The sequence below is a fragment of the Saimiri boliviensis genome, chromosome 8 (genome assembly GCF_048565385.1).
Source record: "Saimiri boliviensis isolate mSaiBol1 chromosome 8, mSaiBol1.pri, whole genome shotgun sequence".
Classification (NCBI taxonomy): domain Eukaryota; kingdom Metazoa; phylum Chordata; class Mammalia; order Primates; family Cebidae; genus Saimiri; species Saimiri boliviensis.
This window is the reverse complement of record NC_133456.1, coordinates 11,833,389-11,858,122: the sequence shown is the minus strand read 5'-3', so window position 1 is coordinate 11,858,122 and position 24,734 is coordinate 11,833,389. Positions and strand designations below refer to the sequence as shown.

Below are 24,734 nucleotides of genomic sequence, written 5' to 3'. Positions count from 1 at the left end.
ACAAGGAGAGCCCTGAGGAGTGGCAGGGGTAGCTCCAAAGATACCTTCTTTCTTTTCTTTCCTCAGGAACTTTTCAGGGCTGCATCACAGTCCCACTCCCACTGGGGTATACAGATCAGAGGGAGGGAGGCTATCTGCATTGATCTGGGTGGCTAAGCAATCCAGGAATCCTGGACTATTTCTTCCTTTCCCCATCCAGGACCCCAGAAGCTCTACTTCCATCCTTGCCTGCAAGTGAAAATGAAGGCTGCACAAACCCACCTCAAACCAACTCCAGGCTGGCTGCTTTGCTTCCTCCTCTGGGAACCACAGCAGCCAGGACCACTCATGGCAACTTTTTTGCAGTATCCATATTCTGCCACGATTTACCAAACCCAGCAAGTTGAGGCTCAGGTTAGGAAAGGTAAACTCAAGAGGCAGGCAGGCAGGCTGTCACTGGGTGCTATGAATTTTATCCTCCAGGCAGCTCAAGGCAGGACTTTCTACTCCCAGCCAGCCCCTAGGCCTTGCCTAGTGGTGCCCAAGTTCAAGACAAGTTGGGTTTATTCACTTGCACCTCCTTGTCATCCACAACACTAAACATAAGACTCAGGAGGTTCTCAGAGTGCCTCCCTCAACCCCCATATCCACGTCTGGTTCATGTGGACACATTTCTTCTTCTCTTAGACTGCTTCTATATTTTTCTTCCTTTATGAGCTTGAAGGCTGTTTCCCTTTCTCCCAGGGGTCCACTTTCTTTCCTTCCCACCTTCTGTCTGTCCTACAAGGAGGAAGAACATAGGGCTTAGTAGTCCTTCCCTCACTGGTTGAGGCTGGCTTCAGGCCCTCCTGGGTGACACTATCACCCTTGGGACATCCACCCATGGTCAACTCACAGGGCTTTATCCCAGAGGCCTCAGGGGGTCAGAAAAGACACTCAAAGCTCCCCTTTCCAGAACAGATCTAAGGCCTTGAACAGCCCATTGCCTGTGTGGCATGGGATCAGTCAACATCTCCTCCATGAACTTAGGGCTCCTGGCAGCCTTACCCTATCCTAAGGAAAGGTTTCCCTGGCTCTTTCTAGCCTGGAGTTCAGGGGCCCTTGGGGCCCATGAGAGATCTTCCTAACACTGACTCTGTATTTGAGGGTGGTGGCTACCTACTGATGCCTCCCTAAAATGACAGATATGAAGGGTAATCCTATTGTAACAAGTGGAACAGGCAACCACCATTAGCCCCCAGAGATTTCCAAAAAATTCTGGGAGAGAAAGCATGGCCAGGGGACAAGAGACTGACACAGCACCCAGAACCCACAAGGAGGGGTTCATGAAGGCAAGGGAGGACCTTGCAAAAGCATTAAACAGGCCTGAAAACTGGAACACTGATGAAATTGTGAGCTTGGCTCCACTCCATCTAATCTGCATTGGTACAACACTAGGCAGTCAAGATGCTGCTCTGGACCAATAAATAGAAGAGCTATTCTCAAAGCAAACCAGGTACAGTGACCTAGGGCAGCCAATAATATTGGACCCAACAGTAAAGCCTTCTGCATCCTGGGTTCAGATAAGACTCAACATGATGCCACCTGTCTGCACATTCCCCCCAAACCCTACCCACATAGCTTGGCCTCCAAAGTAGCCAAGGGCCACCAGGTATGGGAGGGGAGCCTAAGAGAAAGTCCACAGTGCACAAATACTGACTGAGACAAACAGAAATATGAGACCATAAAACAAGAACAGAATGTAAAACAGACTTACACAAAGAGCAAGAATGAATGCTTGCAAATTTAAAACATGAATACTGCTAGGCATAGTAGCTCACACCTGTAAGTCCAGCAATTTGGGAGGCTGAGGTGGGAGGATAGCTTGAGGCCAGGAGTTTGATACTGTCCTGGGCAACATATTGAGACTGCTACTACAAAAAATAAAATAAAATAAGTTAACTGGACATTGTGGCACATGCCTGTAATCCCAGCTACTTGGGAGGCTGAGGTGGGAGGATCCCTTGAACCTAGGTGTGGGAAGTTGCAGTGAGCTGAGATCACACCACTGCCCTCCAGCTTTGGCAACAGAGCAGGACCCTGTCTCAAAAAAAAAATAATAAAATAAAATGATTGGCCGGGCGCGGTGGCTCAAGCCTGTAATCCCAGCACTTTGGGAGGCCGAGGTGGGTGGATCACGAGGTCAAGAGATCGAGACCATCCTGGTCAACATAGTGAAACCCCGTCTCTACTAAAAATACAAAAAATTAGCTTGGCATGGTGGCACGTGCCTGTAATCCCAGCTACTCAGGAGGCTGAGGCAGGAGAATTGCCTGAACCCAGGGGGCGGAGGTTGCGGTGAGCCGAGATCGCGCCATTGCACTCCAGCCTGGGTAACAGGAGCGAAACTCCGTCTCAAAAAAAAAAATAAATAAAATAAATTAAAAAAAAATAAAATAAAATGATTACTGATTTGGCCTTAAAAAGGAAGAAAATTGTAATACATGCTACACGGATAAACCTTGAAGACATTATGTTAACTGAAATAAGCCAGTAACAAAAGGACAAATATTGTATGAGTCCACTTATATATAAGAGGCTCCTAAAGTAGTCAAATTGTTAGAGACAGAAAGGATGGTCAGTGAAGGAGCTGAGGCGAAAGGGGAATGGGGAGTTATTGTTTAATGGATATAGAATTTCACTTTGGGGAGATGAAAACATTCTGGAGCGTGATGGTGGTGATGGTTGCACAGCAAGTAAATGTACTTGATGCCACAGAAATGTACTTAAATTGGTTACAATGGTGAATTTTGTTTATATTTTACCACAATAAAAAATATTGCTGCAGTAAAAAGTTATAAAAATTATGAAGTTTCAGGCTGTGTGCGGTGGCTCAAGCCTGTAATCCCAGCACTTTGGGAGGCCGAGGAGGGTGGATCACAAGGTCAAGAGATCGAGACCATCCTGGTCAACATGGTGAAACCCCGTCTCTACTAAAAATACAAAAAATTAGCTGGGCATGGTGGCGCGTGCCTGTAATCCGAGCTACTCAGGAGGCTGAGGCAGGAGAATTGCCTGAACCCAGGAGGCGGAGGTTGCGGTGAGCCGAGATTGCACCATTGCCCTCCAGCCTGGGTAACAAGAGCGAAACTCCATCTCAAAAAAAAAAAAAAAAAAAAAAATTATGAAGTTTCTTAAAAAACTTAAGAAACTTCTTAATTTTCCTTTTTTTTTTTTTTTTGAGATAAAGTCTCACTCTGTCATCCAGGCTGAAGTACAGTGGCACAATCCCAGCTTACTGCAACCGCCACCTCCCAGGTTCAAGCTATTTTCTTACCTTAGCCTCCCAAGTAGCTGGGACTATAGGCATGCACCACCATACCTGGCTAATTTTTACATTTCCAGCCACCATATCCAGCCAGAGATTTCTTAATTTTCCTAATTTTAAATTAAGAAATGGTGGCAGCTGGGCATGGTGGTTCACACCTGTAATCCCAGCACTTTGGGAGGCTGAGGTGGGAGGATCACTTGAGGTCAGGACTTTGAGACCAGACTGGTCAACATGTTGAAACCTCATCTCTACTAAAAATTAGCTGGGCATGGTGATGCATGATTGTAATCCCAGCTACTCAGGAGGTTGAGGCAGAAGAATTGCTTGAACCCAGAAGCCAAAGGTTGCAGTGAGCTGAGATTGCACCACTGCATTTCAGCCTGGGTGACAGAGTGAGACACTGTTTCAAAAAGGAAAAAAAAAGAAATGGTGGCTCACGCCTGTAATCCCAACACTTTGGGGAACCCCAGCAAGAGGATTGTTTGAGGCCAGGAGTTCATGACCAGCCTAGGCAATGTAGTTAGACCCTGTCTCTACAAAAAATTAGTTGGGCGTGGTGGTGCATGCCTGTAGTCAATCCCAGCTACTCAGGAGACTGAGGCAGAAGGATCACTTGAGCCCAGGAGGTGGAGCTGCTATGAGAAAAGTGAAAATTTACTGAAGTTCATCAGCCTCTTCATCAAGCTTTCCCCTGGGTGCTGAATATGTTCTACTAGACCAGATTTCCAAAGTGGTTGCTTCAGATTGTTTCAACCAGCTCAGTTGTTGCCATTGACAGATGGATTCTCGAGCTTTCTACTCTTCCATCTTCCTTGACATGACTTTTTTTTTTTTTTTTTTTTTTGAAACAGGGTCTCACTCTGTCACCCAGGCTAGAGTGCAGTGGCATAATCATAGCTCCCTGCAGCCTTGACCTCCCAGGTTCAAGTGATCCTTCCACCTCAGCTTCCTGAGTAGCTGGCCCATGAAAACTTAAGACTTCTTTGAGCCCTCTGCAGTAACATGTCAGCAGTCACAGGAGAAAGGTAGCAGCAGAGTCTTGAGGTCACTTGTAGTTGTGAGGGTCTTGCCATCAGAACACAGAGAAGACAGGGCAAAGCTGTTACTGAGGATTCAACAACTATTTCTGAGAGCTTAAGGCTCTACTTTAGAACAGGCTGTGCCTAGGTTGGGCATGGTGGCTCACACCTGTAATCCCAGCACTTTGGTCCCAGCTACCCAGGAGGCTGAGGCAGAGGATCAGATCACCTGAGCCCAGGAGAGTGAGGCTGCAGTGAGCTGTGGTTACATCACTGCACTTCAGCCTGTGCAACAGAGTGAGAACCTATCTCAAAAAAAAAAGAAGAAAAAGAGAGAAAGAAAAGAAAGAAAGAAAAAAAGAAAGAAAGAGAAAGAGAAAATAGACTGTGCTAGTGCTACTTAATGCCTAGTTAAAAGAAGGGCTTTTGCTAAAAACAAACAGACCCTGCCATTGTAATTTTTTTTTTCTTGAGATGGAGTCTTGCTTTGTTGCCCAGGCTGGAGTGCAATAATACAGTCTTGGCTCATTGCAACCTCCACCTTCCAGGTTTAAACAATTCTCCTGCCTCAGTCTCCCAAAGTGTTGGGAGATTACAACTACAATCTCCTGTGTAGCTGGGATTACAGGTGCCCGCCATCACACCCACTAATTTTTGTATTTTTAGTAGAGAAATGGTTTCACCACATTGGATAGGCTGGTCTTGAACTCCTGACCTCATATGATCCACCCACCTCAGCCTCCCAAGGTGTGAGCCACCATGCCCGGCCACTTTTTTTTTTTAAAGAGAGATAGGGTCTCACTCTGTCTGCCAGGGTGGAGTGCAGTGACACAATCATAGCTTGACTCCTGGGCTCAAGTGATTCTCCTACCTTGGCCTCTTGAGTAGCTAGAACTACAAGTGTGTGCCACCATGCTTGCTTAAGTTTTTTGTAGATATAGGGTCTCACTATGTTGCCCAGGCTGGTCTTGAACTCCTGGATTCAAGCAATCCTCCTACCTTGGCCTCCCAAAGCTCTGGGAGTACGTTATGAGACAATGTATGCAGTCAACCACTCCAATATTTGTGCCCAAAAAAACTAATGGAGATAAAAATGAATTAAGTCATCCTCATGCAGCTTGATGAGAAGCCCAGCCCAGCTTTGTACAGAAGAAGGCTTTGCAAGTTTAGTGTACTGCTGGCTTGAAAGCCAAGAGAGGCCAGAGTTGTCCTTCCTCTACCAAGGTGGGCTGCAGGCCCTGACATGAAGCTTACTTAGAATGAGGTGAGCCTGTCCCTAACTGGGAGCTAGAAGTTACAGAACAGATTCTATAATGTAGTATGTATATGGCAGGCTATGGGCTTAGCCATCTAAACTCCCAGCTCATCTATCCCACTGGAACATAAGCTCCAAGAGAACAGAGAAGGCTTGCCATGCAGTGGGCACTCATCAAGGACCTTCTGTAGGAGCCCAGGCCTTCCAGCACCCTGAAGAAGTAAAGAAAGTAAACAAAAGCAACCAGGCATGGTGGCTCACTCCTGTAATCCCAGCACTTTGGGAGGCCAAGGTGGGTGGATCACCTGAGGTTAGGAGTTCAACACCAGCATGGCCAACATGGTGAAACCTGTCTCTACCAAAAAATACAAAAATTAGCCGGACCTGGTGACACATGCCTGTAATCCCAGCTACTGGGGAGGCTGATGCAGGAGAATTGCTTCAACCTGGGAGGCAGAGGTTAAAGTGAGCTGAGATTATGCTGTATTCCAGCCTAGGCAACAGAGACTCCATCTCAAAAAAAAAAAAAAAAAAAAAAGAAGATTAAAGACTGGGGCCACTGACAGGAGTTGTATGCTTTCTGTCTGGGTCCTTGCTGGGGACTTTTGACAAGCAGGAGGTAGCCTTGAGGATGCTCGCGGCTTGTCTGCTTCTGTGAAACAGGAGCAGAAATGGATGCCCATGCTTCAAGGTACACGAATCCTTCTGTGTCCTGGCTCCCTCTGGTGGCAGTTTAAAGCACACACTCCTGGCACTAGGGGAATTACTTTACAGTGGTTTCATATTTGTTTCAAAATCTGGGGCGGACGGATACATGTGGGGAGCCACTCCATAAGCAGGATGCCCCAAGACAGTCAGTGCTCCTGCCCTATTCTCAGACCACTTCTAGGTCCTCTTGCCTTCTCTGGCCTCTCCTTGTCAGAGCCTAGAGTTTGCTTCAAAGCTGCTTGCCAGCTAAATCTTGGCTGGTTCCCAGGGCAGGCTGTCTGCAGACATCAGGTCCACAAAGGCCACCCACCCCATCAAAGCCAGGAGGAGTAAAGACTGTTACCAGAAAGCTCTCCCACCTTGTGACCCATGCACCACCCAAAGCTCAACAAACCTCTCTAAAACCAGGCGGTCAACAGTCTTACTGGCCACTGGCGGCAGGTTCAAGGTTTCCTGCAACATCGTTAGCTTCTTTTTCAAGCTCTTAGGGAAGGAAAGAGAAGTGTGTGAGAGAAAGGCTGAGACATCAAGTCCAGAGATAATGCCTAGGACATGAGCAGCATACATAAAAGGCAGGGCCACCGGGAACAGAGCAAAGCCTGATACCCCATCATTAGGCTTAGGAGGCCAAGCCCAGGTACAGACCCTCCTCTGATGACGAGGGACCTGTAAGTGCAGAACAGACCAAGAGGGAAGATCCATGGTGATATCTGCCCTCTGTTGAGGAGGCCCAGGCTCCAGTCTGGACCAGGGCAAAGAGGCATACCCTGATCCAGGAGGATGCAGGGGGCCTAGAACCACCACCGACTGGTACACGGGTTCTTGGGCAGAGATAGCGCAGCCCTGCTCTGGGAGGGCACACAAACCACCCCTCATTCCTGTCAAGCTGAAGATGTCCCTCACCATGATTTCCTTGTCAGCACTCTGTAAGTCCTTCTGGGCCGACTTCAGTTCTAACTTGGCCTGATCCAATTCAGAATAGACTGTCTGCAACTATAAGAAAGTGTAGGGAGTGAAGGACAAGCCAAGTGGTGGCCTTGTGCCCTGCCCCCTCCTGCTGCTCCCCAGTGAGTGAACAAGGTAGCTAGGGTCCAGAAGAGACTAGGAGTGTACGAAGAGATCCCAGCTCTCTGAGACTAGGCCTCAGACTGGCAATGCACATCCGGAGCTGCCCAGAAGCAAAGGCTGCTTCCTACATCCTACAGCCTGTGGCTGCGCCATGCCAGAAGTAAAAGCAGCTGTGCAGACCAATCAGGTTCCAGGAGCCCTGCTACTCCAGACCTGGAAAAAAAATAGGCCTCTGACCCTGTCACATTTGGGGCCTGTGCTCTCCAGCCAGCTGAAAGGTACCCAAGAGCCAGGAAGAGCAGAGGGCAGTATGAGTGTGCACATGTTGGGGGATACCTCTGTGATCTGTCCACCCCTAGTGGACAAGCCACATATTGAAGCCAATGCCCAGTAAGGACCAGTAACAAGTCTCTATAAGTCATCCAGCTGCCCCAGGGAGTCAGCTGTGTCATCAGTTCCCATAGCCTTGCTCAGGAGACCAGAGTGAGCATGACAAAGAGAGAGCCGCCTTTCCTTCACCCTCTGTTCACTGCTCAGTTACCTTGCTTCTGGAGGAAAACAAATCCTTCCTCAGCTTGTCAGCCAGCTCCCCTGAGGCCTTCCGTGCCTCTTTTAGATTCTCGTACTCCCTGCAATGTGGCCGTGGAAAGAGATGCCAGAACAGAACACCTGCAGGTCAGACTGAGCCACAGCACTAATCTAACACAAAGCACTGCCCAACCCCTCACCTCATTTTCAGTCCTACTTCGACAAATGAGCCCAATAAGTACCAGGTGGCACTGTGGAGGGTCTTGCAGAGATGCAAGGAGGTGACTATTTCCTCCCTGTCCTGCAGGTACTGGTGACTTGAGAGGGTATGCAGAAAGCCCCAGTCTCACTAGGGGGCTCCCTAAACCACAGGGTCTTGCAGGAAACATCTTGGACCCTCTGTGCCTCTCAGCTAAGTGGCCCTCCATCCTTCCTGCCAACCTCACACCCATCAAAGTGAAGAATATGAGTAGAGTTTGATCCAAACCAGGCAGGATGATAGTGCTAATGGGGAACAGGCTCTAGCTATCACAATGGGGCTTATAGCTCAGAGAGCTAGGTCAACACCCTTAGAAACAGCACCTAAAATTCACACTCAGTCCTCTCAACAATCCTATGAGGCAGGTCTATTACTATCTCCATTCAGGAAACTGAGGTTCAAAGATGCCAAGAAACTGGCACCAGGCCACATCAGCATTCAAACAAAGGCAGCATGGCTCGAGAGTTTGCCCCTTAGCTGCAACTGCTTTACAAGAGATGGGAGTAGTGACATGGCTGGGGCCCCATGGCCTATCTCCTGGGCTTGCTGAGAGGGGTCACAGTACATACTTCTTGAGAGACACACAGTACACAGCCAGCTGTTCCACCGCTGACTGTCCCACACCCATGTCTCGGATCATCTCCTCCACCTCAGGGCGCTGGCTCTCGAGTAGAAGCTCAATCCTGAAAAACACACCCAGCCCACGGCATTTGCAATCTGGAGGCTGATGGGTACATACCCAATGCAGTTCTGCTTTCCTTTGCTGCTGTTGCTAAGGTAACAGGCTAGGCTGCTAGGATGCTTTAGCAGGTGGGTGTGCCCAAGGAAAGGCTCCACAGCAGAGATAAGCATAGCTCCAAGGATGCTGCTGAGAAAGAAGAGGTGCTGACAGAGGGTCTCAAGGTCAGGGATTTCCTGGAGAGAGGTTCCTAAAGGGAAAGACCCCACCACGTCATCTGGCCACCAGCAACACAGACAGGGAGAAATGTGGCAAGGGCCCCAATGGGAAGTGCAAGTTCATAGAGGCTAAGATCTGTGCCCACACCCAGCTGACCTGAGGCCTCCATGGCCTATGCAGATTTGAACCTCAGACATGACCCAATCGCACTTCCTGCTGCAGTCCTAAGAACTGTACCACTTGCAGTTCCTGGGGGCAAAGGCACAGTGCAGGACCCAGCTCCAAACTCACTGTTCCATGGTCTTCATCTTGCTCCTGAGTTGGCGGGCCTCCTCTCGTGCTTGTTTGGTCTCATCCTGTTGCTGCTCCAAGTACTTCATCTGCTTCTGAAGAGCAAATACACCCATATCTGTTGCTTGGAGGCCCTCAGGAGCCATTGCTAAAGTCATTAGGAAACTCTGCTCCAGAACTTTCTGCACCTTATGTTTTGAAAATGCTGATAACCATGTGCTCCCAACCTCCAGGAGATAAAGCTCTTGGGCCCCACTCTTGCCTGTGCTTCTTCTGCTAAAAGGCTCTAAGCCAGCTGCTTCCTCACCTCCCTGCCTGCTTCCTCCTGAAAGGTGTCTTACAGTAGGCACAGCCCATTGCCAGCATTTACAGGCCTGCTGTGGGCTGCCAGGGTCCAGTGGTCTGGGTCTCATGGTATATGTTGTGCAGGTGGCTGAAGAAGTCCAGAGAACAAACCCAGGCCTCACTATCTGCCACCCAGACCCATGGATGGTTGGCAGGAATGGAGAAGTGAGCCAGGGGAAGCTGGCCAGGCTGCCTTCAGCCTAAGACCACTTTGTCTCTGACCTGAGAATACCATTAGAGACTCCTGCTCTGCAGCTAGGTGCTACTTTCTCCCTCCCACCAGCCAGACCATGTGATCCAGCCCAGCCCCTAAGCAGGAACACAGACAATGAATATCCTGGGGCCTTGTCTGTTCACAAGGATGGCTCCCTTTCCCTTTCAAATGGCATCCAGCAAGGACTGCTCCTGCCTACATGGCCAGAATATTTAATCATGGGTTCAGATCAATCGCCTCTCATGCCCCTTGGAGAGGAAGAAGCTCACCAACCCAGGCTGATGCAAAATTCATCTGGGTCTAGAGCTGTTCACTCTGCAGGCTTTGATCTACCCGGTTAGCTCGGCACAGCTGACTTCAAAGGCCCTTGCTCCTCCCTAGGATGCTGTTTGATCTGGCTCAGGAGAGCAGCCCAGCCAAGGACTGGAGTGCTAATGGAAGGTTCTTCAGGCTGGCCTCATCAGTAGAGTATGAACCACTTTTGGAAACATGGAGCAGCCTCACTGAGGTCTTAGTTGAACATCTCCTCTGTGAGGTACTGGGAGGGCCTTGCCTCTCCAAACTACCTAGTACAAAATCCACAAGTACAGCCAATATGGCCCTTTTCTTATGGGATGGATGGGTATAATACGGGAGGGCAAGAGGAAGAAGTGATTTGCCTCTATTTTATTTACAACTGCCCAAACCAAGGTATTGACTGTAGCAGAACTAGAAGTCTAGAATGGGGAGCCCAGTTCTGGGGCAATCTTTCTTCTCACCAATTCTGTACCTATAAAACCTGAGGACCTACTTTCAGTGTAGAGCACAGCATCTCAGCTTTGTCCAAGGCCTGCTGCAGAGATTCCACAGTAGCATTGCGTTCTTCCAGCATGTCCCGCAGAGAGTCGACAATGAGCTGGGTGTCCCGTTTCTCCTTCTCTGGAGCAGGGGTAGAGGGTGGGGGAAAGGGAAAGGCCTGTCCATTTATCAGCATGAGAACTTGGGCCCTTGGGCTTCAGTGCCTCATCCCTTAGGCAGGTGAGAAACAAGGCTCAGGCCAGAAAGCTGGGTGGCCCACTTCTTTCTCTGGGATGTGCCAAACCAGAGAAGCTAAGCCAGAGCCTTCATTCAGGCAAAAGTCCACTTTCTGCTGCTTGAACTGCTTAGGAAAATATTTTACTGCCCATGCCCCACCCACCACAGGTCTAGTTAGTTTATCATCCCAGGACTCAAGCAGCCAAACTCAGCAGCTGAGCCCTCTCCTAAAGATATTCTGTCCCGGCCGGGCGCGGTGGCTCAAGCCTGTAATCCCAGCACTTTGGGAGGCCGAGGCGGGTGGATCACAAGGTCAAAAGATCGAGACCATCCTGGTCAACATGGTGAAACCCCGTCTCTACTAAAAATACAAAAAATTCGCTGGGCATGGTGGCGCGTGCCTGCAATCCCAGCTACTCAGGAGGCTGAGGCAGGAGAATTGCCTGAACCCAGGAGGCAGAGGTTGCGGTGAGCCGAGATCGCGCCATTGCACTCCAGCCTGGGTAACAAGAGCAAAACTCCGTCTCAAAAAAAAAAAAAAAAAAAGATATTCTGTCCCATCAGGTAGACATCTTCCATCTTGGTTCCTAGGCAAGAAGCTGCACTCAGAGACAAGAGGCTCACCTGGTCTAGGTGAACAGCTTCAGTCACCTCCCTTTCCTCTCTTTTTCTGCCAGCCACAAGAGATAGCAGGACTCTTGGACATACAAAGCAGGGAAAGGCCCTGGCTCTGCCAAATTGTTTCCTCCTAGGGCTCCCTCTCTCCAGCATCCAAGTCAGGGACTTCCCAGCACTCCTTGCCTCTTGCTAACTTACCTTTCTGGGAAAGCTGGGCTCTGATATTATCCAGTTCATTCTGAAAGGCAATACCCACAATAAGCAGCAGGAAAGCATCATAGCTGACCTCCACATAGCCTCCCATAAGGCTGTTGGGAACTCCAGGGTTTAACAATGAGGCCTTCTGGGCATGAATCCTGCTGTACCTCAAGGCCAAGTTAAGCTAACAATGGAGAGATAAGCACTGCTTTAGCTCCATGTGCCCTTTGGAAAAGTAGGTAAGATGGAGGAAAATAATCTCAAGAGCAAGGCCCCAGGACAGGGAAAATGTAGAATAGTGGAAGGGAAGTAAAGTTGGGCCCCTGTGATCAGTTTCCATAGCACTTCTATAGCTTCCTTGGTCTCATTGCTCTGTGCTGGTCTTGCTCCCTCTGGGCATCAGCTGCCTCACCAGTGAAACACAATAGGAATGGCCAAGGACCTTGGGCCACTACTCTCTCTCTCCACTCTGGGTCTTCCTGATTCATAGTCTACTTTCCTCCAAACTCCAAACTGGCTCTGCGTACCACAGACCTTCCAGCCCCAGGATCCAATAGAGGTAGGTGTGCCAGGACAACTTTGTACCCCTGGATGAAACCTCCCATGTGTCTAACTAGCCTCTAACTAGACTGTTGTGAGGATCAAGTGAGCCTCTCAAAGCCCTTGCAAATGTTGCAGAGCCATGCCACAGAATCACTGAGAAGCTGTGGCAGAACTGAACCCAGTTCCTATTCAGGAGGCCAGAGAACTCAACATCTCCATGAGCAAGTGAAGTGCCTGCTCCATAACAAGGAAAACCAAGGTTATATAGAACTGAAACGCTTGACCAAGGGTCCATGGTAGTAGCTAGAAGGAATCCAGGCAAACCTTACTCTAGATCACCCGTCTAAGGTCAACAGAAGACTCAGAATTTCACATGTGACCAACAGTATGGTTTAGATCCAGTGGGTAAACAAGTCCCTGCTATCAAACTCTCCACCCAGGATTCTGGAGGCAGGAGCTTCTGGTGGCTGAGCTGGTTAGTATAGGCTGAACAGCTGGGAGTGGAAGTGGTGGGTAAGGAGGGGCACGCAGGGGCTGCCTAAGAACAGACACCAGGCCATGGCTGCTGCACCACTACCCATAGTCCCCCGGCTTCTTCCACACTCCAGCAGGGGCTTCCAAGCCCTTACTCCAAACTACCCAAGATGTTGCTACCTATCTCACAAACTTGGCCTTGAAAGCTGGCAATAAATCAAACTTCCTTTGCTGCTTTCATCACAGAGAAGATACTACTTAAAACGGGGAGCAGTTACCATGACAATGAACATGCTTGCTTTAAGCACAAAAGCTCCATGTTCCTGAAGCAGTGAGGTTCCAAGGACATCATGACACCCTGGGGCCAGAGCCAAATGAACCCTGATCTGACAGATACCCAGCAAATTAACCCTCAGAATCCAGGGATCATTTGTGAACCCCAATTCAACTTCCTCAAGTTCTCTGCCATTCCAGCCTCCTCATGTACAAAAAAAGCTAAATTTTAGATTAGGAGGGAAGCAGTAGACATATAGGAGGAAAATTACCCACTTCCCCCTAATATATGCATTTCCACCTAGGCTGCAAATCTTGATGCCAAGGGCTCTAGCCTTTAATCCTGGTCTAGGGAAGGCCCAGGCATCTGACTTTACACCAAACTCCCTAGACAATACTTTTTCTTTTTACTTTTTTTATTTAATAGAGATGGGGTCCCATTATGTTGGCCAGGCTGGTCTTGAACTCCAGGCTCAAGTGATCTGCCCACCTTGGCCTCCCAAAGTGCTGGGATTACAGGTGTGAGCCATCATGCCCAGCTTCCCCAGGCAATTTTGAGGTACAAACATGCTAGGGAACGGTGAGTCCAGAAATCTTCCATGGCTGGGGAATGGAAGAGTTTTCTAATCTGTCACTATCTATCCAAGCAGCAAAGTGGGCTGGACAGGATGGCTGTAGGTTCTTTAAAAGGTGGCCAGGTGTGGTGGCTCATGCCTGTAATCTCAGCACTTTAGGAGGCTGAGGCGGGTGGATCATGAGGTCAGGAGTTTAAGACCAGTCTGGCCAAGATGGTGAAACCCTGTCTCTACTAAAAATATGAAAATTAGCTGGGTGCCATGGCAGGCGCCTGTAATCCCAGCTACTTGGGAGGCTGAGGCAGGAGAATATCTTGAACCTGGGAGGTGGGGGTTGCAGTGAGCCAAGATCATGCCACTGCACTCTAGCCTGGGTGACCAGAGCAAGACTCTTTCTCAAAAAAAAAAAAAAAAGGGAAAAAAATGGTGAGGAGACAACAAGAGAAAATTCAGGTTGGAATGGACCTGAAATCCCAACGGGAGGGTTTACAGTCAAGCAGCCACCCTACCTCTTCCCTGATAGTGTATTTCTCTGATAATTGTGTTTCATCACTTGTCCTCTGCTTTTGTTGTTCCCAACCTTGAAAACTATACCAAGTCTTGCCACTATAACTTCATCTCTATACTCCAGGAACCCTCCACTTATGTGGAAATAGAAAGTGAACACCCAGGCCAGACACAGTGACTTATGCCTGTAATCTCAGCACTTTGGGAGGCTGAAGTGGGAAGATTGTTGGGGCCTTGGAGTTCAAGACCAGCCTGGGGTAACACAGCAAGGCCCTATCTCTACAAAATTTTTTTTTTTAAATTAGGGCCAGGCATGGTGGTTCATGTCTGTAATCCCAGCACTTTGGGAGGCTGAGGTGGGTGGATCACTTGAAGTCAGGAGTTTGAGACCAGCCTGGCCAACATGGTGAAACCCCATCTGTACTAAAAATACAAAACTGGCTGGGTATGATGTCACACGCCTGTAGTCCCAGCTACTCGGGATGGTGAGGCAGAATTGCTTTAACCCAGGAGGCGGAGGTTGCAGTGAGCCAAGGTCACGCCACTACACTCCAGCCTGGGTAACAGAATAAGACTATATCTCAAAAATAAATATATCAATAAAATAAAAATAATTAACCAAGCATGGTGTTGCATGTCTATAATATTCCTAGCTACTAGGGAGGCTGTGGTGGGGAGATCCCTTGAACCCAGGAGTTTGAGGTTACAGCGAGCTATGATTGCACCACTCCACTCCAGTGTGGGCAACAGAGTAAGACCCTATCTCTTAAAAAGGTAAAAACAAAAAACAAAAAAAAAAGAAAAGAAAAGAAAATGAATTCCCAGAGGGCTTGGAGTTCAGTAGAAACGGATAAATTCTGGATACCTTTAAGAATTCTGCATCCAAGACATTCTCCTCTTCCTGGGCAAGATCAAAGAAGAGCTTATTGATAATGGTTCGTTTGCCAACCTGGATGGGAGAACAAGACAGAGTATGATTGTGTAGCTGGGTCATGGGCAAGGCAGAGAGTGTTGTACATGGGTCTGACTACCTACCTGCCTGACATACATGTCAGGCCTGTTCTCAGACTCAGCTTTTCAAAGTATATCTTTAAAGTCAAAAGACATCTTTACCCCCGCAGGTACCCCAAGCTGGGGCTGTAGTCATATAACTACAGACCTATATGGTTAAGTGCTTAAAAGATACCTGAACTCTAGGTGCTGAGTCACTGAAGAAAAGTTAATGAATGAGGCCAAATCTACCGGAGTGAAAACTGGCCCAGGCAATGTTTATCTGCCAGCTACCTGTGGGTGTAAGCACATCTCCCAATCAACTCAAGGGCACAAGTGAGGCTCAACTGGCCTTAAACAAGGAGAGTCCAAAAAGGCCAGAGATACTGTTCAGTTTCAGAGTTCTTTTCACATTCCTGTTCTCTGCTAAGGAGAACTCTTCAGCTGAGGTGGTCCCACTCCAATACTCTTACCTGGATTCGGCACTGTGGGCAGGTCCGACTTGGTGCTGTTTCGAACCACTGAATTAGGCTGGAATGAAAAGCAGATTAATAGATTAATGAGCCCTGGTTTGTCTGAGGATATAAGCCCGGCAAACATTCTGACCATGAAAGAGTCTATTCTGCTCCTCCTTGACCCAGTGCCTGCCCAAATAAGAGGGGAGCGGCCAGGCAGATTATCAGGCCTATAATCCCAGCACTTTGGGAGGCTAAGGCAAGCAGATCACGAGGTTAGGAGTTCGAGACCAGCCTGACCAACATGGTGAAACCCTGTCTCTACTAAAAATACAAAAATTAGCCAGGCGTGGTGGCAGGCGCCTGTAATCCCAGCTACTCAGGAGGCCGAGGTAGGAGAATCGCTTGAACCCAGGAGGTAGAAGTTGCAGTGAGCCAAGATGGCGCCACCGCACTCCAGCCTGGGCAATAGAGCAAAACTGCATCTCAAAAAAAAAAAAAAAAAAAAAAAAAAAATCTCCTTCCTTGGGGAGGTGAGAAAAAAAGTAAAATAAGAGGGGAGCAGCACAGGCAGTTACAGCACCTCCCACAAGGCCTGACGGGTACTCGGCACTCCAACCAGCTGGCCCTTTTTTTGGCCCTGTTGGCTTGGCCAAAAGCTGTCCTCCAGGCAACCTTCTAGGCTTTGGCTGGGGATGGGAGAGATGACAGTCAAAGCTCAGGAGTCCTCAGAAATGGGTACTCTGATAACACCCCCATTTTAAGCTGGAATCGCAAAGATTATACTTTCAAGGTAAAGTTCAACTAGAAATAAAAGTAAGTAAGGCTACAAAAATATAATTAGAGATAATGAATAAAATCTAGTATTTGATAGCACAACCGGGTGACTACAGTCAACAATAATCTATATTACATTTTAAAGTAACTAAAAGCATATAGGCCAGGTGTGGTGGCTCATGCCTATAATCCCAGCAGGGGCCAAGGCAGGCAGATCACAAGCTCAGGAGTTCGAGACCAGCCTGACCAACGTGGTGAAACCCCATCTCCACTAGAAATACAAACTAGCCGGGCGTGGTGGCACATGCCTGTAATCCCAGCTACTCAGGAGGCTGAGGCAGGAGAATTGCTTGAACCTGGGGGAGGTGGCAGTTGCAGTGAGCCAAGATCACGCCACTGCACTCCAGATTGGGTGACAAAGTGAGACTCCATCTCAAAAAAAAAAAAAGAGAACATAATTGGAACATTTGTAACAGAAAAAAATGATAAATGTTTGAGGTGATGGTTACCCCATTTACCCTGATGTGATTATTACACACTGTATACCTGCATCAAAATATCTCATAACCCCATAAATATGTATACCTACTATGTACTCACAACATTTTTTTTCTCTGAGATGAAGTCTTGCTCTGTAACCCAGGCTGGAGTACAGTGGTGCAATCTTGGCTCACTACAACCTCCGCCTCCCTAGTTCAAGCAATACTCCTACCCAACCCTCTCAAGTAGCTGGGATTACAGGCATGTGCCACCATGCCCAGCTAATTTTTGTTTTCAGTAGAGACTGGGTTTGGCCAGGCTGGTCTTGAAATCCTGACCTCAAGTGATCCACCTGCCTCAGCCTCCCAAAATGCTGAGATTAGAGGCATAAGCCACCACACCCAGCCATAATTTTTTTTTGAGACGAAGCCTCACTCCGTTGTCAGGCTGGAGTACAGTGGCACAAATTCAGCTCACTGCAACCTCCGCCTCCTGGGTTCAATCAATTATCCTGCCTCAGCCTCCCAAGCAGCTGGGACTCTAGGCACATGCTACCATGCCAAGCTAATTTTTGTATTTTTAGTAGAGACGTGGTTTCACCATGTTGGCCAGGATGGTCTCGAGCTCTTGACCTCGTGATCTGCCAGCCTCAGCCTCCCAAAGTGCTGGGATTACAGGTGTGAGCCACTGCACCTAGCCAAAAAGTGTTTTTTTGTTTGTTTGTTTGTTTTTGAGACAGAGTTTCACTCTTGTTGCCCAGGCTGGAGTCCAATGACGGGATCTTGGCTCACCAAAACCCCTGCCTCCTGGGTTCAAGTGATTCTCCTGTCTCAGCTGGGAATACTCACTGCTGAGGAGCTGGGATTAGAGCCATCCGCCACCACACCCAGCTACTTTTGGATTTTTTTTTCTTTTCAGGAAAGAGCTGGAGTAATAATTTTGTATTTTTTACTAGAGACTGGTTTCTCCATGTTGGTCAGGCTGATCTTGAACTTCCAACCTCAGATGATCCACCTACCTCGGACTCCCAAAGTGCTGGGATTACGGATGTGAGCCACTGCACCCGGCCAAATTTTTTAAATTAAATTTTTGTTTGTTTGTTTTATAGAATAGAGATAGGGTCTCACTATGTTTCTTAGGCTGATCTTAACACCTGAGCTTAAGTACTCCTCCCACCTTGGCCTCCCAAAGTGCTGGAAGTACAGGCGTGAGCCACTGTGCCCAGCCAAAAAAAAATTTTTTATTAAAAAAAAAGTAAGTAGTGGTAAAAGCAAAACACAGACTAGTTTTGCATCATCTATGCAAGTGGCAAAGCTCAAGCCTTAAAATTTAATTAGTCTCCTACTACTAGACTCCCCTACTCCTAGGGAACAGGGAGAAACTAAGTCCTCTCTGGAAAATGATACCATCATCCTGGCCTCAAATATTCCTATATAAATAAATATTCTTTTTTTTTTTTTAAGATGGGGTCTCAATCTGTCATCCAGGCTGCAGTGCAGTGGCGTGATCTCAGCTCACTGCAACCTCCGCCTCCCAGGCTCGAGTGATCCTCCCACCTCAGCCTCTCGAGTAGCTGGGACCACAGGCGTGTGCCACCACACCCAGCTAAAATTCCTATAAATTTTCAAATACCATATATAACATATAATCAAGGGTAACCAGGTGCAATGGAATACTACACAGCAAGAATAAATAAGTCTACAATTAAGAACAATATTATGAATTGCAAAAACATTAACATTGAGGAAGAGAAGCCAAACACATAAAGTTATATTCTGTATGATTCTATTTACATAGAGTTTAAAAGTAGGCAGGCCAGGCTCAGTGGCTCATGTCTGTAATCCCAGCACTTTCTGAGGCCCAGGTGGGTGGATCATGAAGTCAGGAATTCGAGACCAGTCTGACCAACATGGTGAAAATCCATCTCTACTAAAAATACAAAAATTAGCAGGGAATGGTGGTGTGTGCCTGTAATCCTAGCTACTCAGGAGGCTGAGACAGGAGAATTGCTTGAAATCAGGAGGCGGAGGTTGCAGCGAGCCAAGATCACAGCACTGCATTCCAGCCTGGGCCACAGAGGGAGACTCGGGTCTCAAAAAAAAAAAAAAAAAAAAAAGTAGGCAAAATTCATCTAGGCTCTCAAACTCAAGACAGTAACTATCTTTTTTTTTTTTTTTTTGAGACGGAGTTTCGCTCTTGTTACCCAGGCTGGAGTGCAATGGCGCGATCTCGGCTCACCGCAACCTCCGCCTCCTGGGCTCAGGCAATTCTCCTGCCTCAGCCTCCTGAGTAGCTGGGATTACAGGCACGTGCCACCATGCCCAGCTAATTTTTTTTTGTATTTTTAGTAGAGACGGGGTTTCACCATGTTGACCAGGATGGTCTCGATCTCTCGACCTTGTGATCCACCCGCCTCGGCCTCCCAAAGTGCTGGGATTACAGGCTTGAGCCACCGCGCCCGGCTGACAGTAACTATCTTAATATGGGGAGGTGGAGGGAGGTTGGCAGGTATTGGAAGAACATATAAGGAGGTTTCTAGAGCTGATAAGAGCCTGCTTTTTCCTGTTTCTTTTTTGTTGTTGTTCTTTTTTTTTTTAGTCTTTTGAGACAGGGTCTCACTCTTGTTACCCAGGCTGGAATGCAGTGGAGCAATCATGGCTCACTGCAGCCTCTACCTCCCAGGCTCAGGTGATATCACCTCAGCCTCCCGTGTGGCTGGGACCACAGGCACATGCCACCATGCCCAGCTAATTTTTTTGTGTTTTTAGTAGAGATTTAGTTATGTTGCCCTGGGTTTTGTCATGTTGCCCAGGCTTGTCTTGAACCTCTGGGCTCAAGCAATCTGTCTACCTCAGCCTCCCAAAGTGTCTGGATTATAGGCATGAACCAACACACCCAGCAACACCCTGTTTCTTGATCTGAATTCTGGCTGCATAGCTGTGTTGAGTTTGTAAAAATTCTGCAAGTTATATACTTAGAATATGTGTACTTTTTTGAACTACATTATAATCAATTTTTAAAAAGTGTTTTTTTGAGACGGGGTCTCACTCTGTCATCCAGGATGGAGTACAGCAGCACAGTCATGAATCACTGCAGCCTTCACCTCCCAGGCTCAAGCGATCCTCCTGCCTCAGCCTCAGGAGTAGTTGGGACTACAGGCACAGGCCACCATGCCCGAGTAATTTTTATTTTTTTACTTTTTTGTAGAGATGGAGTGTCACTATGTTGCCCAAGCTGGTCTTGAACTTCTGGGCTCAAGCAATCCAGCCACTTCCCAAAGTGCTAGGATTAAAGGTATAAGCCACCATGCCTGGCCAAAATAAAATCATCTTTTCAAGTAAACAAGTATACAAGAGGCCAGGCATGGTGGCTCACGCCTGTAATCCCAGCACTTTGGGAGGCCTAGGCAGGTGGATCACCTGAGGTCGGGAGTTTGAGAACAGTCTGACCAACATGGAGAAACGCTGTCTCTACTAAAAACACAAAAATTAGCCAGGAGTGGTGGCACATGCCTGTAATCCCAGCTACTTGGGAGGCTGAGGCAGGAGAATCACTTGAACCCAGGAGGCAGAGGTTGTGGTGAGCCAAGATCACGCCACTGCACTCCAACCTGAGCAACAAGAGTAAAACTCCATCTCAATAAGAAGAGTACACAAGACTCAAGCCTGTAATCCCAGCACTTTGGGAGGCCGAGGCGGGTGGATCACGAGGTCAAGAGATCGAGACCATCCGGGTCAACATAGTGAAACCCCGTCTCTACTAAAAATACAAAAAATTAGCTGGGCATGGTGGCGCGTGCCTGTAATCCCAGCTACTCTGGAGGCTGAGGCAGGAGAATTGCCTGAGCCCAGGAGGCGGACGTTGCGATGAGCCGAGATCGCGCCATTGCACTCCAGCCTGGGTAACGAGCAAAACTCCGTCTCAAAAAAAAAAAAAAAAGAAGAGTACACAAGAAAAAAAAGCACTATGAAAACAAACCAGAAGAAATGCCCACAAAGACTTTAGGTATTAGAATTGCCAGACACAGACCAACCACATTATGCTAAAGAAATAAAAATCAAGTTTGAAAATATCAATAGAGAATTAGAAACTAAAATGTGATATAGCAGAATTTTAAAAGAACCAAACAAATTCCAAAACTGGCTAAAATTAAGAAGTCAATAGAGCTGGATGTAGTGGCTCACGCCTGTAATCCCAGCACTTTGGAAGGCCAAGGTGGGCAGATCACCTGAGGGCAGGAGTTTGAGACCAGCCTGGCCAATATGGTGAAAACCCATCTTTAAAAATAAATAAATAAATAATTTTTTAAAAGTCAATAGAAGCCAGGTGTGGTGGCTCACACCTGTAATCCCAGCACTTTGGGAGGCCAAGGTATGTGGATCACTTGAGGTCAGGAGTTGAAGATCAGCCTGGCCAACATGGTGAAACTCCATCTTTACTAAAAATAAAAAAAATTAGGCCGGGCGAGGTGGCTCAAGCCTGTAATCCCAGCACTTTGGGAGGCCGAGGCGGGTGGATCACGAGGTCAAGAGATCGAGACCATCCTGGTCAACATGGTGAAACCCCGTCTCTACTAAAAATACTAAAAATTAGCTGGGCATGGTGGCGTGTGCCTGTAATCCCAGCTACTCAGGAGGCTGAGGCAGGAGAATTGCCTGAACCCAGGAGGCGGAGGTTGTGGTGAGCCGAGATCGCGCCATTGCACTCCAGCCTGGGCAACAAGAGCGAAACTCCGTCTCAAAAATAAAAAATAAAAAAAAAAATAAAAAATAAAAAAATAAAAAAAATTAGTTGGGTGTGGTAGTGTGGGCCTGGGGAATAGAGCGAGATTCCATCTCAAAAAAAAAAAAAAAAAATTAAATTAAATTAGAAAAGAAATTAATGGATCTGTGTAAGAGCCATTTAAACACAATTGAAGAATTAATTTAAAGATAGATCAGAAGAAACAATAAGAATTAAAAAGATGGGAAAATACAGAAGAAATTACATTCTGGTTGGGGAGACAGAAAAAATACATAAAAGAGATAATAGGCTGGGCATGGTGGCTCACGCCTGTAATCTCAGCACTTTGGGAGGCCAAGGTGGGTGGATCACCTGAGGTCAGGAGTTCAAGACCAGCCTGGCCAACATGGCAAAACCCATCTCTTTAAAATAAAAAGTAAAAAAAAAAATAAATTTTTAAAAAGAGATAATAAGAGACATAGAAGATACTCTGAGCCGGGTGCGGTGGCTCAAGCCTGTAATCCCAGCACTTTGGGAGGCCGAGGCGGGTGGATCACGAGGTCGAGAGATCGAAACCATCCTGGTCAACATGGTGAAACCCCGTCTCTACTAAAAATACAAAAAAATTAGCTGGGCATGGTGGCTCGTGCCTGTAATCCCAGCTACTCAGGAGGCTGAGGCAGGAGAATTGCCTGAACCCAGGAGGCGGAGGTTGCGGTGAGCCGAGATAGTGCCATTGCACTCCAGCCTGGGTAACAAGAGCGAAACTCCGTCTCAAAAAAAAAAAAAAAAAAGAAGATACTCTGAGAAGGTCTAGTATACATATAATTGGGAGTTTCAGAAAGAAAATAGGAAGTAGAATAATGCCACCATCACCAAAATATCCACGTCCTAATCTCCAATGGCTGTGAATTCCTTTAGATGAAAGGGGAATTTTTTTTTTTTTTAAGACAGAGTCTCAGGCCGGGCGCGGTGGCTCAAGCCTGTAATCCCAGCACTTTGGGAGGCCGAGGCGGGTGGATCACGAGGTCAACAGATCGAGACCATCCTGGTCAACGTGGTGAAATCCCGTCTCTACTAAAAATACAAAAAATTAGCTGGGCATGGTGGCGCGTGCCTGTAATCCCAGCTACTCAGGAGGCTGAGGCAGGAGAATTGCTTGAACCCAGGAGGCAGAGGTTGCGGTGAGCCGAGATCGCGTCATTGCGCTCCAGCCTGGGTAACAAGAGCGAAACTCCGTCTCAAAAAAAAAAAAAAAAAAAGACAGAGTCTCGCTCTGACACCAGGCGGGAGTGCCAATCTCGGCTGACTGCAACCTCTGCCTCCCGGTTCAAGTGATTCTTCTGCCTCAGCCTCCCGAGTAGCTCGGCTGCAGGACCGCACCACTACACCCAGCTAATTTTTGTTGTTTTTTTTTTTAGTAGAGACAGTTTCACCATGTTGGTCAGGATGGTCTCAATCTCTTGACCTTGTGATCCGCCTGCCTCGGCCACCCAAAGTGCTGGGATTACAGGCATGAGCCACTGCATCTGGCTGGCAAGAGGAATTTTTTAGCTGTGATTAAGGATCCTGAAATGTGGAGATTATCACAAGGATCTTGTAAGAGTGAAACAGATGTGAGGGCCGGGCGCGGTGGCTCAAGCCTGTAATCCCAGCACTTTGGGAGGCCGAGGCGGGTGGATCACGAGGTCAAGAGATCGAGACCATCCTGGTCAACATGGTGAAACCCCGTCTCTACTAAAAATACAAAAAATTAGCTGGGCATGGTGGCGTGTGCCTGTAATCCCAGCTACTCAGGAGGCTGAGGCAGGAGAATTGCCTGAACCCAGGAGGCGGAGGTTGCGGTGAGCCGAGATCACGCCATTGCACTCCAGCCTGGGTAACAAGAGTGAAACTCCGTCTCAAAAAAAAAAAAAAAAAAAAAAGAGTGAAACAGATGTGTCAGAGGCATGTAGAGAGATTTGGAGGTGGAACACTACTGGCTTTTTTTTTTCAGACGGAGTTTCACTCTTGTCGCCCAGGCTGAAGTGCAATGACAGGATCTCGGCTCACTGCAACCTCCGCCTTCCGGGTTCAAGCAAATTCTCCTGGCCCACTATTGGCTTTTTTAAGATGGAAAAATGGGCCATGAACCAAGGAAGGCACAGTCTACCGACACCTTGATTTCAACACAGTAATACCTAATATTTGTATTTTTAGTAAAGACAGAGTTTCACCATGTTGGTCAGGCTGGTCTTAAACTCCTAACCTCAAGTGATCCACACACCTTGGCCTCCCAAAGTGCTGGGAGTACAGGTGTGAGCCATCACATTATGCTAAAGAACTGTAACATAATAAATTTGTATTATTTTATGCCACTAAGTTAGAGGTAATTTTGTATAGCAGAAATGAGAAACTAATACAGGATTTTTTAAAAAGTAGGCCAGGCTTACACCTGTAAATTCCAGCCCTTTGGAAGGCTGAGGCAGGTGGATCACCTGAGGTCAGGAGTTCGAGACCAGCCTGACCAACACTGTGAAACCCTGTCTCTACTAAAAAATATAAAAATTAGGCCGGGCGCGGTGGCTCAAGCCTGTAATCCCAGCACTTTGGGAGGCCGAGGCGGGTGGATCACAAGGTCGAGAGATCGAGACCATCCTGGTCAACAAGGTGAAACCCCGTCTCTACTAAAAATACGAAAAGTTAGCTGGGCATGGTGGTGTGTGCCTGTAATCCCAGCTACTCAGGAGACTGAGGCAGGAGAATCGCCTGAACCCAGGAGGCGGAGGTTGCGGTGAGCCGAGATCGCGCCATTGCACTCCAGCCTGGGTAACAAGAGCGAAACGCCGTCTCAAAAAAAAAAAAAAATTAGCTGGACGTAGTGTAGTCCCAGCTACTTGGGAGGCTGAGGCAGGAGAACTGCTTGAGCCCAGGACACAGAGGGTGCAGTGAGCCAAGATCATGCCACTGCACTCCAGCCTGGGTGACAAAGCAAGACTCCACCTCAAAAATAAATAATAATACAGGATTTAGCCGGGCGTGGTGGCTCAAGCCTGTAATCCCAGCACTTTGGGAGGCCGAGGCGGGTGGATCACAAGGTCAAAAGATCGAGACCATCCTGGTCAACATGGTGAAACCCCGTCTCTACTAAAAATACAAAAAATTAGCTGGGCATGGTGGCGCGTGCCTGTAATCCCAGCTACTCAGGAGGCTGAGGCAGGAGAATTGCCTGAACCCAGGAAGTGGAGGTTGCGG

At 47.8% G+C, this 24,734-nt stretch overlaps 1 protein-coding gene across 3 annotated transcripts in view; it reads right to left on the bottom strand.

Moving 5' to 3' along the window:
* Positions 1–24,734, bottom strand: part of TRAIP (TRAF interacting protein) — a 34,221-nt gene that overhangs the window by 4,624 nt on the left and 4,863 nt on the right. For 2 of the 3 annotated variants that reach the window (XM_003936651.4, XM_074403825.1), the window contains exons 2-10: positions 15,540–15,597; positions 14,942–15,025; positions 11,705–11,744; positions 10,665–10,792; positions 9,316–9,410; positions 8,696–8,809; positions 7,881–7,968; positions 7,175–7,264; positions 6,666–6,754 (exon numbers count right to left, since the gene is read on the bottom strand). In XM_003936651.4, the coding sequence (XP_003936700.1) occupies positions 6,666–6,754; positions 7,175–7,264; positions 7,881–7,968; positions 8,696–8,809; positions 9,316–9,410; positions 10,665–10,792; positions 11,705–11,744; positions 14,942–15,025; positions 15,540–15,597 (786 nt within the window). The remainder of the gene's footprint in view (positions 1–6,665; positions 6,755–7,174; positions 7,265–7,880; positions 7,969–8,695; positions 8,810–9,315; positions 9,411–10,664; positions 10,793–11,704; positions 11,745–14,941; positions 15,026–15,539; positions 15,598–24,734) is intronic. The other variant, XM_074403824.1, reaches the window with a different exon arrangement.